The sequence below is a fragment of the Pavona decussata genome, unplaced genomic scaffold (assembly GCF_977016875.1).
Source record: "Pavona decussata unplaced genomic scaffold, jaPavDecu1.1 SCAFFOLD_100, whole genome shotgun sequence".
Classification (NCBI taxonomy): Eukaryota; Metazoa; Cnidaria; class Anthozoa; order Scleractinia; family Agariciidae; genus Pavona; species Pavona decussata.
In genome coordinates this window covers 1,662,358-1,678,033 of record NW_028145515.1, presented here as the reverse complement: position 1 = coordinate 1,678,033, position 15,676 = coordinate 1,662,358, and the positions used below count along the sequence as shown (strand labels likewise).

Here is a 15,676-nt window from a genome sequence, read left to right as displayed (position 1 = left end):
AAAGTAATCCTGAATTTTTCATCCGAATGTGATTTCGCTGGTTGCCAACGCACTTTCAAGAACGCGCATACCTACAAAAGCCATCTTAGAAGAGCGCATAAAGAAGTCAATCTTCATCAACCGGTCGTGCGTCGTGAAGACAGTGTAGCATAAGAAGGCATGGAAATTGTAATTGAAGATACATCTCCCGAAGAACACGGAAAAAAGCGGAAAAAAAATTAAAACACTTGTACTATGACTAATGATTTTGGTCGTTTACACTAATCAAAATAGTCAGAGTTAAATGACTAATCTCTATGGTTAAAACACCTATTATTAAAGGTTATTTTAACTATTTTAATTTGTTGACAATTTCAACTGTTAGGAATGGTTAAAATGACCATTGTTATTAGTCGTGACTATTTAAAATAGTCATTTTAACTAGTCAGTTTTTACAGTGTACCTGTTCTCAAATGATCCTCGTTGTATCCGATTGACTTGTTTCCCACCGTTAAATTTTGCGTTTATAGACATGTATGTCTCAGCCATGTTGCTTGTTTTGTTTGTCACAAGTTGTGCTGCGAGACTGACTATACGATCTCCTTTCTTCAGAACTTCATTCATAAGCCCCATAGGTAGCTTGTCGATAAGATACTGACCACCCAGACGTGCATTTTCTTCATCTTCTTCGTTGATGTCATCGTTGGCCAATCCATCAATCTGATCAGCGATTTCATACAATGTAGGCAGATCGTCGTTTCTCCCCTCCTGTCCCGTCATTCCGTCAAAACGTTGACCTGAAATAGCACTGGTGACGTCGGTTTCTTGTTGTTCGCTGGCAATTCTTGTTGAAAGTACGTCACAGTCCCCAGCAACTGAAGCCTGCTTGACTTTACAAAATGCAACGCTGCAGTTTCTGTGATCACCAAACACATGGTATGGCCCGTTTCTTAGATCTCGCCGTAAGGCATCCGCATTTCCGGTAGCTGAATGCATCCGTATAGCGGCTCTTGCACCAGCGGCAATTTTCTTAATTTTCATTTTTGACGGGCCATTTCTTCCTTTCCACTCAGAATGTGACTCAACTAAGTCGTGCAAAGACTTTCGGTAACATCTTACAGCGTGATTCGCACACTCGATCTTTTTAACGCGCCTGCCATATATCGGGACACTATCGATAATGGACCTATGTACACTGCTATCTCCGTCAGCGATGAGCCCAGTGTAGCGTAGACCATGCATGTTTTCACTTTGTTTGAATCCCTCTACGATGATATCCTTTTCCATAGACGAAGATGAATGTTCCCAGTTTTTGTAACATTTGTGAGGTTGCGGTTGGGATTTCTTGTTGCCTGCAATGGCACAAATGCTGCAATATTTGTTCCGTACCCCCAGATATAGTAACTTCTTTGTACGCTCTCCTATAATAACTGCCACGCCCGAATTGGCAGAGTAGCGATGCTGGTGACTTCTCATCGACCACCCTCCATCGGCGATGACGTTGATGGCTGGTACTCCTTCATCCATGTTACCTGCCGCCATTGCCAGCCGTTTTTCTTCTTTTCCAGATTCGATCAGGTCGGCAGTTATCGCTTGTTTCCATAAGCTTCCGATTTGTTCTTCTATCTTCAGAAAGGTTTTCTTATCTGGTGACGGAATGTCCAGAACAGACAGGATCTCGTTCATATTAGCATGTCCACCACCAGTTGCCATAAACCCCCACACGGCGGCAACGTTTATGCTGTGTCGCATCTGTCCACCTGGCCCTTTTGACTTGGGTTGCGCTTCCACTGCGAGCGACATTCCACATCCACTGCATTTGAATTGGATTACACAAGCTAAGCCTTTCCGTTCAATTTCCTGCTCCAAACGAGGAGTACCCTTACAAGGACAAACTGAGGCATGATCAATTACCCCTTGAAGCGATCTTCCAAAGTGGCCAATATTAACTATTCGGTTGCCTTTTAAATTTAGCGCTGGAATTGATTTCTTCTTCTTTGAACTGGACTTGCCAGTTCCTTCACGTTGCGCAAGTAATTTGTCTTGCACTCGTCTCAGCGCCAGTGCTGTGGACGTTTTCTTCGCACCCTGTTTACGCAGTCTACCACTCTTTCGATATTGCCTCCCTCTCGCCGACCTCACCATTTTCGAACGAAAGACACGTGCATGAATATTGCTGGATTTACATTTCGTCGCAAATTTCTCTGGTTCGCATAATTGATACATTTTTATCGTGTCCTGTCATGATGTACACAATCTCCCGAAGCGGACAGAGAGGAGAAGAAATTAATTTTTTTGAAACTCTAACATGTTTATTTTTTGTCACCGTACAGCTTACATTTTGAATCAGTATATCTATATAGTTGTTTTTTAGCCTTTAAGGTTTGCTGTTGTTTATAAAAACCAAATGCAGACCTCTGACAAAGAAACTTGCTGCGCTCAAACGGCCTATTTTAGTAATGCACAAAAAGTTCGTGCTACGCGAAATAAATCACGTGCGATTATTGAGGCAGAACAGAATATTTTTAGAGACATTTTCATGAATATTTCGCTTTATGTCGGTTTTAGTCGTTTGACTTCGTGCATATTATTTAAATAAATACATTCTGATAAGAATCCTGTCCACCGTGGCCTTAATGTATTAAAGAACGAGGGGTATTCACGTGTAGTGCGCTTGTTTCGTTTCATGAATTAAAGAACGAGTTATATACCCGGGGGTATAGACACGTGTAGCGTGCTTGTTTCGGTTCATGGATTAAAGAACGAGTTATATTCATGCGTAGCGCGCTTGTTTCGGTTTATGGATTAAAGAACGAGGTATGCAGGCGCGGATCCAGGATTTTGAAATGGGGGGTGAATTTTTGTAATAATGTAATTTTTTATAGAGCCAAAGCCTGGTTGAGGTGTTTGAGGTCTGTGCAGCGAAGAGCTCTCAAGGAGCTTATTAACATTAACAACAAAGAAATTATTCTCAAAAAAGCAGATAAAGGCAGAACAACCGTCGTTATGAACGGAGAAAACAAAATCAATGACGGACAGAAACAATTGGATGATAGAAATAACTGTCAGCCACTAGACGAACCAATGGTTAGAGACACATCCCAGAGAGTTAAACACCTCATTAATGCCCTTTATCAAGCAGGGTGCATAGACGAAATGACGGTTAAATGGTTTAACCTAACACCAAATCCGCCTCGAAGCCCAGTGTTTTATGCCCTCACAAAAATTCCCAAACCGACATTAGTCGGAAGTCAAGACCTATCATATCTGGGTGTGATGGCCCAACAGAACGCCTATCATCATTCGTAGACAAACTACTTCAGCCAATAGCACAAATACAGGACTCGTTTCTAAAAGATACGACACATTTCATAAGGTTTATTGAAAGCACTAGGGTGCCTAGAAACGCTTTTCTAGTCTCAATGGATGTCACTAGCCTTTACACGAATATCCCACAGGAGGACTGAAAGAATCACTATAGTATGCAACGCATACGAGAACTTTCATGCCAATAACCCTCCTATAGCTACAAATTTCCTCAGAGAAATGCTCAGCCTTATACTGAAGGAGAACTCCTTCCAAACACACGGAAATGCCATGGGCACTAAAATGGCAGTAACTTTTGCCAACATCTTTATGGCATCTATAGAAAAGGAGATCTTAAGGCAGAGCGTTCACCAACCACTAATGTGAAGAAGATTCATTGACGATGTATTTTACTTGTGGGATACAAACAAAGAAGAAATAGAAAATTCATTGAGCAAGCAAATTCGTACCACCCTACCATAAAGTTTACCGCTGAAGTCTCACAATAAGAAACAACATTCTTGGATACAACAGTCTATAAGGGACAGAGATTCGAGAAAGAATCGATTCTCGACGTGCACACACATTACAAACCTACTAAAACATTTCAGTACACAAACTACAACAGCTGCCACCCAGCAGGCACTTCTGAGGACAAACGCTTCTAAAGTAGTGTTTGACGAAAACATTAAAAACTTTAAAACACGCCTGGTATCGAGAGCTTATCCTAGTAACCTGGTGGACAAAATCCTCTCCGAAGTTAACTTCGCAGAAAGGAAGAACGCTCTTACACAAAAACAGAAAGTGCACAAGAAAATTCTACCCTTCGTGACACAATTTCAACCATCACTGCCATGTTTGAAAAATATTCTAATGGACACTGAATGGCATTTAATACAAAACCAGCCGCTACTAAGAGAGATATACAAGGAACCTCCCTTTATTTATTATAGAAAAGGGAAATCGCTTAAAGACATGCTTATTAAAGCAAAATTATAAAGGCTTTTATCAACACAATGGGCACACAGCGGGAGTCGTGTAGGTCTGTCAACCCCATTTCAACAGGCTCAAAATGAATAAATTGATTGGTAGAACCAGTCATCGCTAATGCACATTCTCCACCTCAATTAGAGAAATCAAATATTATTTCAATATTTGACGGATAAGGAAAAAAAAAAGGAAGGGGGCTCAAAAAAAGGGGGGTGAAAATTCACCCATTTCACCTCCCCTGGATCCGCCCCTGGTATGTTCATGGATAGTGCCCTTGTTCAGGTTAATGGATTAAAAAATCCGTTATATTCATGCGTAACGCGCTTATTCAGGTTAATGGATTAAACTCAGGGGCACCCAACGGATCGTTTCGGTAAATTATCTGTTCGGAAGGCCCTTCATCCCCTACAATCAGTTCTGAAGGGAATTTTCACCTCGAACTTTCGTGATATGGGAAATTTAAGGCCTAGTGTTTTCAGATTGATAAAAATGCCGTTTCGGGTACCGAAAAAAGGTCAGCTAAGATTTTTGGAAAGGAAATAAGACCTAAGCACTCCAGACAGCCTCAAATAGCGTTTCAAAGCATCTTAGAGAAAATTGTCGTTGGGTGCCCTTGTAAACTGAGCGAGTTATATTTAAGAGTTGGTTCATGAGCGTGCGTATATTGAGTTATGGATGCACGCGGAAAGTTTGGAGAGCACAAGAGAAGAAGAGAAGCGTAAGAGTTGCTCGAGGCGTAGCCGAGAGCAACTCAAGCTTCTTGAGTGCTCTCCAAACTTCCCAAGTGCATCCATAACTCGATATATGCAGAGCTAAAAGCATGAACCAATTCTTTTATAACAAAGTGAAAATAAAGTAAATGATTCCTGGAAAACAGGTTTTGTTCCTGATTAATTACAAAATTCTTTGAACAAACAAAAAGGGTGAAAGTGGTTTGTCATATCGGTTTAATCTTAACGTTTCATTATCTTCGAAAAGCTCTTATAAATATACATTATGTATGGTGTTCTCTCAGTAAAAAATTTTTTTTATGACATAGCGCGCACATGCCTCCTTCATCTCACTTGCACACGTCATCGGATGGACGCACGGCCGTGCGTATGTTGAAAAATGTACCATAATGACGCCAATAGGAATAAGATTAGGATGCGCGGGTGCTATGTTATAAACATGTGTAGTGCACTTGTTCAGGTTAATTGATTAAAGAACGAGGGGTATTCACGTGTAGCGCGCTTGTTTCGTTTCATGGATTAAAGAATGAGTTATATTCATGCGTAGCGCGCTTGTTTCGGTTTATGGATTAAAGAACGAGTTAGTATATTCATGCGTAGTGCGCTTACTTCGTTTCATGGATTAAAGAACGAGTTATATCCATGCATGCGTAGCGCGTTTGTTTCGGTTTATGGATCAAAGAACGAGTTGGTGTATTCATGCGCAGCGCACTTGCTTCGTTTCATGGATTAAGGAACGAGTTATATTCATGCGTAGCGCGGCGGGGCCATGTTAAGGAATAACTTGCCCAAAAGCTTAAAAAATGCTTCATTCGTTGAGCATTTTTAGCGAAATATCAAGAAGTTAGCTGATATATCGGATTCCCACACGGCAATCTTGTAAAGCAGTTGTAATTAGTTTTAGTTTTTCCTGATAATTTTCCGTGTATAAATACATACATACATACATACATACATACATACATACATACATACATACATACATACATACATACATACATACATACATACATACATACATACATACATACATACATACATACATACATACATACATACAGGTTGATGGACAAAAGAACGAGGTATATTCATGTGCAGTGCGCTTGTTTCGGCTCATGACATTAAAGAATCAGGGTATTTTGCTTATAAATCGAAATATATTCAATTCATGACGTTTGTTTTGAGATGCAGATTCCAATGTTTAACCAATCGACTGACTACTTTTCCATTTGTACCAATGGTACCAATGGCACCAATCGACCATTCGTTCAACTTTCAAACGGCTTACATGTGTTAATGAAATGCATTTCACCAATGGTGTACCGATGGAATGCCAGCTCACTCCATTGGTACCAATCGTACCATTCGTACATCAGCGAGGTAAGTGCTTCGTCTTGCCTCATGCTAGGTTAGGGCCCTGGGTTAGACTTTAAAGCCTACTTTAATGAAGGTCCTTTGCGCTCAGATCCTCAACTTAAAAACATTTACGAAATTAACTTGCTAAAAACTGTTTAAAAAGTAAATCGTTAACGCCATAGGTGGCTAACGTGGCTGGAGCTTATCCCGGTTTCTTTGGCATGAAGTAACAAGAAGTATTGCTACGCTCCCTTCCCCCGTCCGAATGCGATGTTAGTAAATCGCAAGGTTACTTTCAGCAGTATGTTGCCGGTACCCATGTTTACACCTCATAGTGGGTGAAGAGAGACAATGTGGAGCAAAGTTTCTTGTCTAGAGGAAATAACACGACGGCAACTGGAACTAGGTTCGAACCATTGGCCATTAGATCTGACGTTCGACGCCCTAAATACAACACCAACGCACCCTGACTTGTGCTTTCGACGTATAGGCAAGTCTAACGATCGGCTTGAATTTTCGTGCAGTAAGAATGTTGTCGACCCTGTGCTTATAGAGCCCCCTCGCAGGCTGTATAAAAGTCCAACAAATCAAGCTGTTCAACCCACAGGCTTACTATTTTCTATTTGTGTGGTGACGGTTGAGCTTTAAGTTATTAAATAAGCCTTTCAAAATTAAAGGTGATGGTTCGCTAGTACCTGCACAGTCTACCACGCAGATGGGTGAGCCTGTGGTCAGGTTTAAGCCTTTGCTACTCTCAATTCAAAGATAATGTAATGTTCAAAATAATACACAGAATTACAGGAGTTTTCGACCTCTTTTGTTTGATAAAATCTCCATTTTGTGGATAGTAAGAGGTAGGGACGATGCAGCTGGCAAGAGAAGTGTCAGTCCAGAGAATCTTGAGGGTGGTTACATAAAGTTGTATTTGGGCAAAGACGGTTATAACTGAGATAAAGCACATCAACACATTCAGAACGCTTGATTTTACATCTTTAATAATGAGAACTATAAAAGTGTCTAATATAAATAATATACTATAATACACATTAGATTTAATATCATGTGTGGAATATGGAATATAACATCTTTAAAATTGTCCACAATTGAAATAAAACGGAACGTTAGACTTCCCAAGCGTATAATAAATAAAGTACTATAACGTATAATTATCTTGATTGCAATAAAATCCTTGGTTGACGTCCTATAATAAATTGCTTTTTCGCATTCTCTTTGTCAATGAAAGTAGATTGCTTCGCAAGCGACGAGTTGAAGTAAAACAGGAAAATACGTCATGTTTTGTTCCCCAAGCATGCACATAACAGTTTGCTTTACTCTTTCGTGCTCTTCAGATGGCACATTGGTGACGTAACGATACACCGCGGTCAAAAGCTTGGTACCTAATTTCTTCTCCAAGTGCATGCGCAAAGCTTCCATGTGGGAGTACACTGAATCATGGGAAGAAACATTGTCAAGATGCAAAGTTTTTTCGCAGAAGGTGAACTTGCAGGGTGGGGTTTGAACATTGCTTTCATTTGCTGCTTCCAAGTCAGTGGTCTTTTTGTTTGAATGAAGAATATCTCCAGGTTTTTCCTCACTTAAATTTGCCAGTTTTCCATTTTGCAGATTGAGAGATGTTTCATCTTCTACAGTTTCACCAGCTAACGTACACTTTTCTTTCTGCGAAACACGCACAGTTTTTCGTTCCCTTCCGATTGCTTCCTTACAAGTCCCGTCTTCTCCGCTGCAAGTTTCATTTCTATCTTTCCAGCTTCGGCTTTCGTCATTGCAATGCTTTTCTCCATCAACTTCTGGGATTTCAAACGCAGATGATTTCCGTTCGTGTGAAATTGTATACGTCCTTTTTGTATTCTCACACTTGTAATCAGTCCCCATTCGGCCAGGTTTTACCGTTTTCTGTTTTGTCATGTTTGAGGCTTGGATTTGCTTCAACGCACCGGAAGAGGAGCGATGCCTCGCAGTCACCGGGGCATGCGCACTTACAAACCCCCTCTGAAAAATAAGATCGTTAACAGATTACTGATTAATCAAGAAAGACAAAGCAAGCAAGCAGGCGAAGGACCATGTGTAAAACCGGAACAGAATCGTAACAGACTCAGTTTTATAAGTACCTTAGCAATTGAGAAGCACCTTTCTGTGTTGTGATGTTGTTACAGTGCAACGGAACTAAAATATCAATATACAGAACAGCCAATATTACCCCGCAATATTACTTACGTTTTCCTTGTCTCTATCGGTGCTTCCAGATCGGCTTGAGAGCCTCCGTTGCTTATAATCAATTGGCCAGCAGTTTCTATCAAGCACTGTTAAAGCAGATTGGTGGCGTTTTCTCGTGCGCATGTCCTCATTACACTTCGGCTGACACACTGATATCGCTGGCTTCTGTCGTCTTTGTTCCGCCACCGAACTTAGCTTACTGTTGGAAGAGTGAGTTACTTTTACGGCATGTTGATTTAATCCACGCCTGTTTGTCACATAGGGGGTATCTTTGCTTCTAAAAGGAATTACTGTTGCTTGATTCTTGGCGAAAACATCATCCTCTGTTTCAGAAATCTCCCCAAATCGAGCTCCTTGGGAATGAATCCTCTCCTTATGAATTCTACTCGCTGGTTGGCAGCAAGCTGAATTCTGTTCTGAATGCCTCCGTTGCTGTGCGTTTGCTAAAGCTAGATAGCTTTTTTCCCTCGTATCAACCGAATACCTTGAACGCAATTTTTCTCTCAATTTTAGAAGGTTCTCAGAGGCGGGAATGTTTTCCCGCGCTTTTGCAGCATCGCCAGACGCACGAGCTTGTTCCCGTGTCTTTGGTACGTTGTCAAGCGCGGGAAAATTGCGCAGCGCTTTTTCTGTATTGTCAGCGACTGGGGGATTCTCTCGCTGTTTTGGTCTGTCTTCAGATACTCCAAAATGTGCCCGCGCTTTCGAAGTGTTGCTAGACGATATCTTTCTGTCCCGAGATAGATTAACTTTGGAATCTCCCAAGGTTATGCTCGGATTCTGTTTAATTTGATTGGCTTCTCTTGAGGTGACGGAATTATCAGAAACATTACTTGCAATATTTATACCGTCGTTTGTTTTTTCGTGTCTCTCAGGGCTACACATCAGAGAGCAGTTGGGACCCGACCTTGAGGAGGTATCAGATATGTCGGAGGCAACGCTATCAGCTCTTTCTCTCTCACTCAGAAGGAACCTTTTCACGTAAGGCTGCATTGCAGGGACATAAAGTAGCTGCTTCGCTGAGGGCCTGTCTTCAGGGTTTTTTTGCAGCAGCACGGAAACTAAGTCCTCAAGAAGTGGTCCATAAAACCTGAAATGATATGGATGATTATTTACCCACAACAACGTAGGAAAAGGGACGTAAATTAAATTAAACTTTGACTGAAAACCAGCGATTACTGATTAGGGGAGTCGGCAGGACACTGTTTTGTTTTTGAAAAACAAACAAACAAAAGTTAGAATTCCATCTACGAACCTACCTGAACAATTTCCCACTGCCACATCATCCAAAATAGTGCTTGTGAAAGGATGCCATACAGGGCCCGGTTGTTCAAAGCCCGATTAACTTAATCCCGGATTAAAGTGAATTTTGACCCAAGTTTAATTACTAATAAATAAAGATTCTTCCAAAGATTTTTGTCTGTAAGTTATGACTTACGACTTTTCTTTACCATTAGCCCAAAATTAGCTTTTAAAAACATTTTTAACGAGCGAGATAAGAACCTCGGTTAATTTTTAATCGGGAATTAACGTTAATCAGCTTTCGAACAACCGGGCCCAGGGCCTAGATATCGACTTTTGTTTGCTACCGTGTTGAGAAAGCCGACGCCAGTGTAAAAAAGCTCTTTTTTTGCTTTTATGATTGTAATAATATACCTTGGAGTTGGTGGGTATTGCCCCTGTAAAATCTTGATAACGAGGGCCGAGAAGTTGTTAGCGTTGAAAGCGTGTTTCAGTGTTGCCATTTCATACAACACACAGCCAAGCGACCACATATCGCTTTTGTGATTATAACTATAAAGGTTAATTAAGGATACAAAACAGTACTGTGTAACATCATGATGTTCTCAGTTATAATAACGCTTAGGCTGCACATTAGAATAACGATTCATCAAGGGCGAAGCCCTTAGACTTTTAAGAACCAATTCTTCTAAAAGTCTTTTTGAAGAAAATATAAAAGATTTTAAATCACGTTTGCGTGTACGAGGCTACCCAGATGTTCTGGTCGATAAAGTCCTCACAGATGTTCAATTTAAAGACAGGAAATCGGCTCTTAGTCAGAAACCGAAAATGCGCAAGAAAATATTGCCTTTTGTCACACAATACAATCCATCAGTGCCAAACTTAAAGAAAATCTTAATGAGCAAATGGCATTTAATCGAGAATCAACCTTTGCTGAAAGAAATTTATCAGGATCCACCTTTACTTTATCAGGATCCACCGATTGTATCCTACAAGAGAGGAAAATCTTTAAAAGACATACTCGTAAGAGCCAAACTCTAAAGGTCAAGTACTCAACATGGGTGACACCAGCAGGAGTCGTGTTAGGCCTGTCAACACTTCAAAACAACTTCAAAACATGAATAACAATTTCGGAGCGTACTTGAAGATTATAGATCGTTGCAAACACACTCGAGTAAACTCACACAAAACGAAACTTTAAAAAGTTGTCCTTAGAGTTGTGTGAATCTGTAAATAAGGCATGATACTTTACTTTGAATGTTCAAGAGGGGGGTCAAGTGTATAACCGAGAAGGTAACTCATACCTCAAGCATCAAATGCCACACAAATCAGAGAAGAAATTAGCAACGAGAGAAATCGATTTGAAAACTATCAAGATCAGTATTACCCCAAGACTTTCTTAGTCTTCTTGTGGAATCAGAAAATGGAATCAAAGCTTTCCGGATATATTTTAATGTTTTTAAACTTTCCCCTTTTGAACATGTCGCGTTATCTAGCAACTCAATTGATCAAAGATAGAGAATCACAGTTTTGGGCGATTCTCGGCCAAATGCCTAAATATATCAATAAAAACCTCTCTGCATATGGTTAGAGAGAGTACCAGGAGATAAATTTATTAATATTTTTTAATTAATCTGAAAGAAGGATACGGCTTCCTTTGACACATCTCAGGTGACAGATAATATGGCGTGCCTACGGTCGTCTGCGCATGATCCAAAGTACTATTCAACATCCGGGCAATGCCGAAATCTCCGAGCTTAATGACGTCATCCTTGCTAAGGAAGATATTTTGGGTTTTGAGGTCTGAAAAACAAAACGAGAATCATTTTTAGTTACTCTATGAACATAGGTTGGTTAACAATTAAGTCCCCATATTGAACACAGAGAAACATCTTTATTATATAAAATTTAGTGGTATACCGAGTGGTAGCAAATCAATAAAAACGCTATCCCGCCAGTGACGATATCATTTTTATCCACACATGTGTGATATCATTTTTGACCAATCAGCTCGCAGAATTTTTGCACGCTGTCAAGCACTTGTTGTTTTCCGAAGGGTTTCCGCCGTTTAGCTGTCGTTTGGTCTTTTGGGAGTTTTTGAGTTGGTCTTTTCGCGACGGTCGAAGTTAAGTTTATTCTAAAATGGAGACAAGTTCAAGCAGATTTGCCGAGATCACAGATAAGAAACTGATCGAATTCGTAGAAGAACAAGAAAATCTGAATACAAGGAGGAAAACTGCGTACGACGTCGAGTTGTGTGAGGGTAGTTGAAAGCAGCAATGAAAGCTAGGACGGTATGTTCAGATTTACTTGTTACTGCAAGCCAAATTTCTAAACATATTTAATATGCCATTAGTTTATACCAGGAACCTACCTGTTTATCGGTTTTCTATTTATATAGATTTTATTTGTGGCCTTTTCGCTTAGTCTTACTTTGAATTGACATAACTCGGCCTGGTTTACGATTGATACAAATAAACAACTGACTGTAAGCTTATGAGCTCAATTTCAAACGTTAGTTTTTGAAATATAGAGCAGAGCATATTTTGCTGTATTGTGAGGATTTTATATAATAAAAAGAAAATTACATGGTCACTTGGAGATATGAAATTTCTCTTCTCATGTTGAAAAACATTTCACTCGTTCGCTGCGCTCACTCATTTCAACACTCGAAGAGAAATTTCGTATCTCCGCGCGGCCATGTAATATCCTCTATATAGAAAGGATACGGCTTCCTTTGACACATCTCAGTTAACTATAGAAACGGAATTTTGATTTAAAAGTACACTAGTCCAGGAATGAGGAGGCAAAATTATAACACGCCGTGTTTGATACCTTTTTTCTGAGAAAAGGAAATATTAAAATAGAAAATTCAAAAAGAATAGACCATTTCCGAGTTGCTCTGAACCTCGTTAGCGAGGCTTCATGCACTGTTCATGTGAAAAGCTTTGCACTTAGCCTCGCTTTCGTAACGAGATTCAAAGCAACTCGGAAATGGTCTATTTCTCTTCAATATTAATAATTATCAAAGTGAGCTGAGAGCAGAATTTTGTTTCCTTTACTATTGTTTAAAACACGAGAGTTTCGGCCTTCTTCCTCGCTCAAACGACAATGATCATCAACAGCCATCTATATGTTTTTATAAACAAGAAAACTTAGATGGACAAGCGCGTGGAAGCACACAGCTGACTAAACCGATCCTTGCAAAAAACAGATTTAGATGTTGGCAAAATTTAATTGAACCTGAAACATTTTCTGAGACGCAGGCGGGCAATCAGAGCTGGCGCGAGGAGTCTGGAAACGAGTTTTTCGAATGAATATGACTTCAGTCGTTTTCAGGTCTCTTCTGAGCGTGTAGTGAAAACGAGAACTAGTTACAATATAATGTACTAACCTCTATGAAGAATATTTTGTCCGTGGATATACTTGAGGGCAAGACACAGCTGTGTAAACCATTCTAAAATTTGCTGAAAAGTTCAACAGAAATATACAACTAGAATACCTCCAGAGACTGGTGGAACTTAATGGTGTAGGCATAAGTCTTATGGCACACGAGGATATTTTTCTCGGTTTGCTTAGAATTTCTAGACTTACTCTAGGTCACTTGTTTTTTGTCTGCAATGAAGATGTTTTATTGATTATCGTCGACGAAATGGAAGGATTTCATGAGCGGAAAACTTGACGATTTCTGGTGGAGTAGAAAATCCAAATCCCATCATTTTCAATTTAGAACCAGCGCGCGTCCTCAGAAAGCAAGGAATATGTAATCAGCCATATTTTCAGATGTGTGTTTTGTATCTTCAAGGTTTCCTGTATAGTTTTAATGGCAGTTCATCTTCCTCTAACCATTTTACAAACTTACCATTTCTGAGAAATATGCTCCATTTCTCTCCCTGATTACTGTGTACAGATCTCCTGTAAAACAAGAAAAAAATATTTTTAATATTTTCAGATCGGTTTAGTGTTGTTTCATGTTGTTATTTATTTCTTTTTGCTCAATTTTACCAGTTTCCAAAAGTTCTGGAAAAATTAACAGACCTAAGACGCTATCCAACAATGTCGCCCTTTGAAGATCATGACGTAATTCTCACGTGGTATGACCACATTATCCCTGCTGTGGGATGACGCTGTTCTGATTGAGGTTCATTGACACAGCTTTGAATACTCTAAATCTTGGCAGTGATTAGGTGAGGGGGGAGTAGGGGGGATGGTTATCACTCTTAACCCAGGTCCGGTCCCAAATCACTCCCCCCCCCCCCCCCCCAAAAAAGGAGCGGTCTAAATGGGAGAAAGACGCCATGTACCGTGTGTAGTGCGAAATGCAAAAACGCCAAGCCAAACGGGCAAGATTTCTGCACAGCCCCACAAATTAATGTGTTCATTTTTGTTTACATTTTTTTGGACTCAAAATTTCTTCACGCTCACGTTTTTGGAAGAGGGTTAGTATGGCAGTGATGTATTTTTGATCAACGTTGGGGCTGCGTGCTAACCTTTCCTCCAAACGTTGGCTAAGAATTGAAATGGTAATTGGCGCAGGTATTATTGTCATAAATCAACAGAGAACACCATGTTGGACAGGCTGGATATTCTAAAGTTTTCCTATTTTTTCTCCATATAAATTAACAAACCTGATATAGGCATTTGCAGTCAATGCGTTGTCGACGGCGTTTCAAACTTCTGTGAACTTTCCAATTATTTCTCTTTTAAATGGCAGCGTTAAATTATACGATTAATAAGCAATTTCTCGGAATCCCTGATAATCCGCAAAACCAACTTTCACAAAATAGATAAACATTTAATCCGAAACTGCGAACCTATATCAGAAAATTTTAACTCACCTTTTTCAGCGAATTCCATGGCGATGCACAGCTTTCCTTGAGCAACGAATGCCTCTTTGTATCGCACAATATTCTTGTGTTTAAGTTTCGCTAAAATCTTCGCTTCGTTCAATGCAAGATGGCGGTCTTGTTCTGACATCGTAGTGACACCAAGTTCTTTTAACGCGTACTTTCTCCGGCTAACCAATGACTCGACCAGCCAGGCTTGACCGAAAGTTCCTGAACCAATTGGTCTGATTTTGTTGTAGCGCTCCATTTGAAACGGTCTTCTTTGAATTGAAAATCTGGTACTGCAAAATTGGCAAACGGTCTCCTCGAAGTAAACTAAAAGAGGTTTATAAATTACATGGCGTGAATAACGTCTCACTCTAGGGAATCAGGAAAAAGATAGCAGTATACTGATGGTACATTCCAACGAACCGATCGCAACCTCTGGATTGCAACACCTTGCATTTAACCATTGTGTTTTACGCGTACAAAATAGTCTGTAGGTATGTTTTCATCAAAATGTATCCTTTTTTCATGCTGCTTGTTTTTTGCCGTTGTTGGCCGGTGTTTGATTGCTTTTGTTTTTAAAAGTTCCAAAGCAACCCTGGCTTTGCTGGTATTTGGTAGGTCACGGGCTTCAGAATGTGACAACACACACCCAGATACGCTTTAAATTCATCCTGGCATAATGTCTTCAATTGTCACATTTATCAGCACCAACTTTTCGGCTTCGTGATCACTCAAAACTGATGCATTGATCTTCAAAACGGTCTTTGCACAGTTCTCCTTGGTGCGACTCTTAGGCCGACCTTGTCCACATTATAGCGTCTGCAAAGGTCTCCGCTTTCATCACGCTAAAAACGTGGCGAGATACACAAGATAACGTTTTTGCATTGTTTTCACCTCCTATACACACTAGAACGTTCAAATACATGTCTAGATGCTCGGATTTGGACTGGAGCCGATGTCGTCGGTGACCCTATTTCCGCCATCGTTTTCAAAAGTCTCCGT

General features: G+C 40.1%; 1 protein-coding gene across 1 annotated transcript; it reads right to left on the bottom strand.

Moving 5' to 3' along the window:
* Positions 1–7,595: 7,595 nt before the first annotated feature.
* On the bottom strand, positions 7,596–14,933 carry LOC146472267 (uncharacterized). Its single transcript, XM_085119533.1, has 7 exons — positions 14,678–14,933; positions 13,702–13,754; positions 13,234–13,306; positions 11,489–11,642; positions 10,254–10,391; positions 8,598–9,687; positions 7,596–8,372 (listed from the first exon to the last, which is right to left on the bottom strand). Exons 1-7 carry the CDS (start codon positions 14,931–14,933, stop codon positions 7,596–7,598), a joined length of 2,541 nt encoding a protein of 846 aa, XP_084975659.1.
* Between the last annotated feature and the right edge of the window lie 743 nt (positions 14,934–15,676).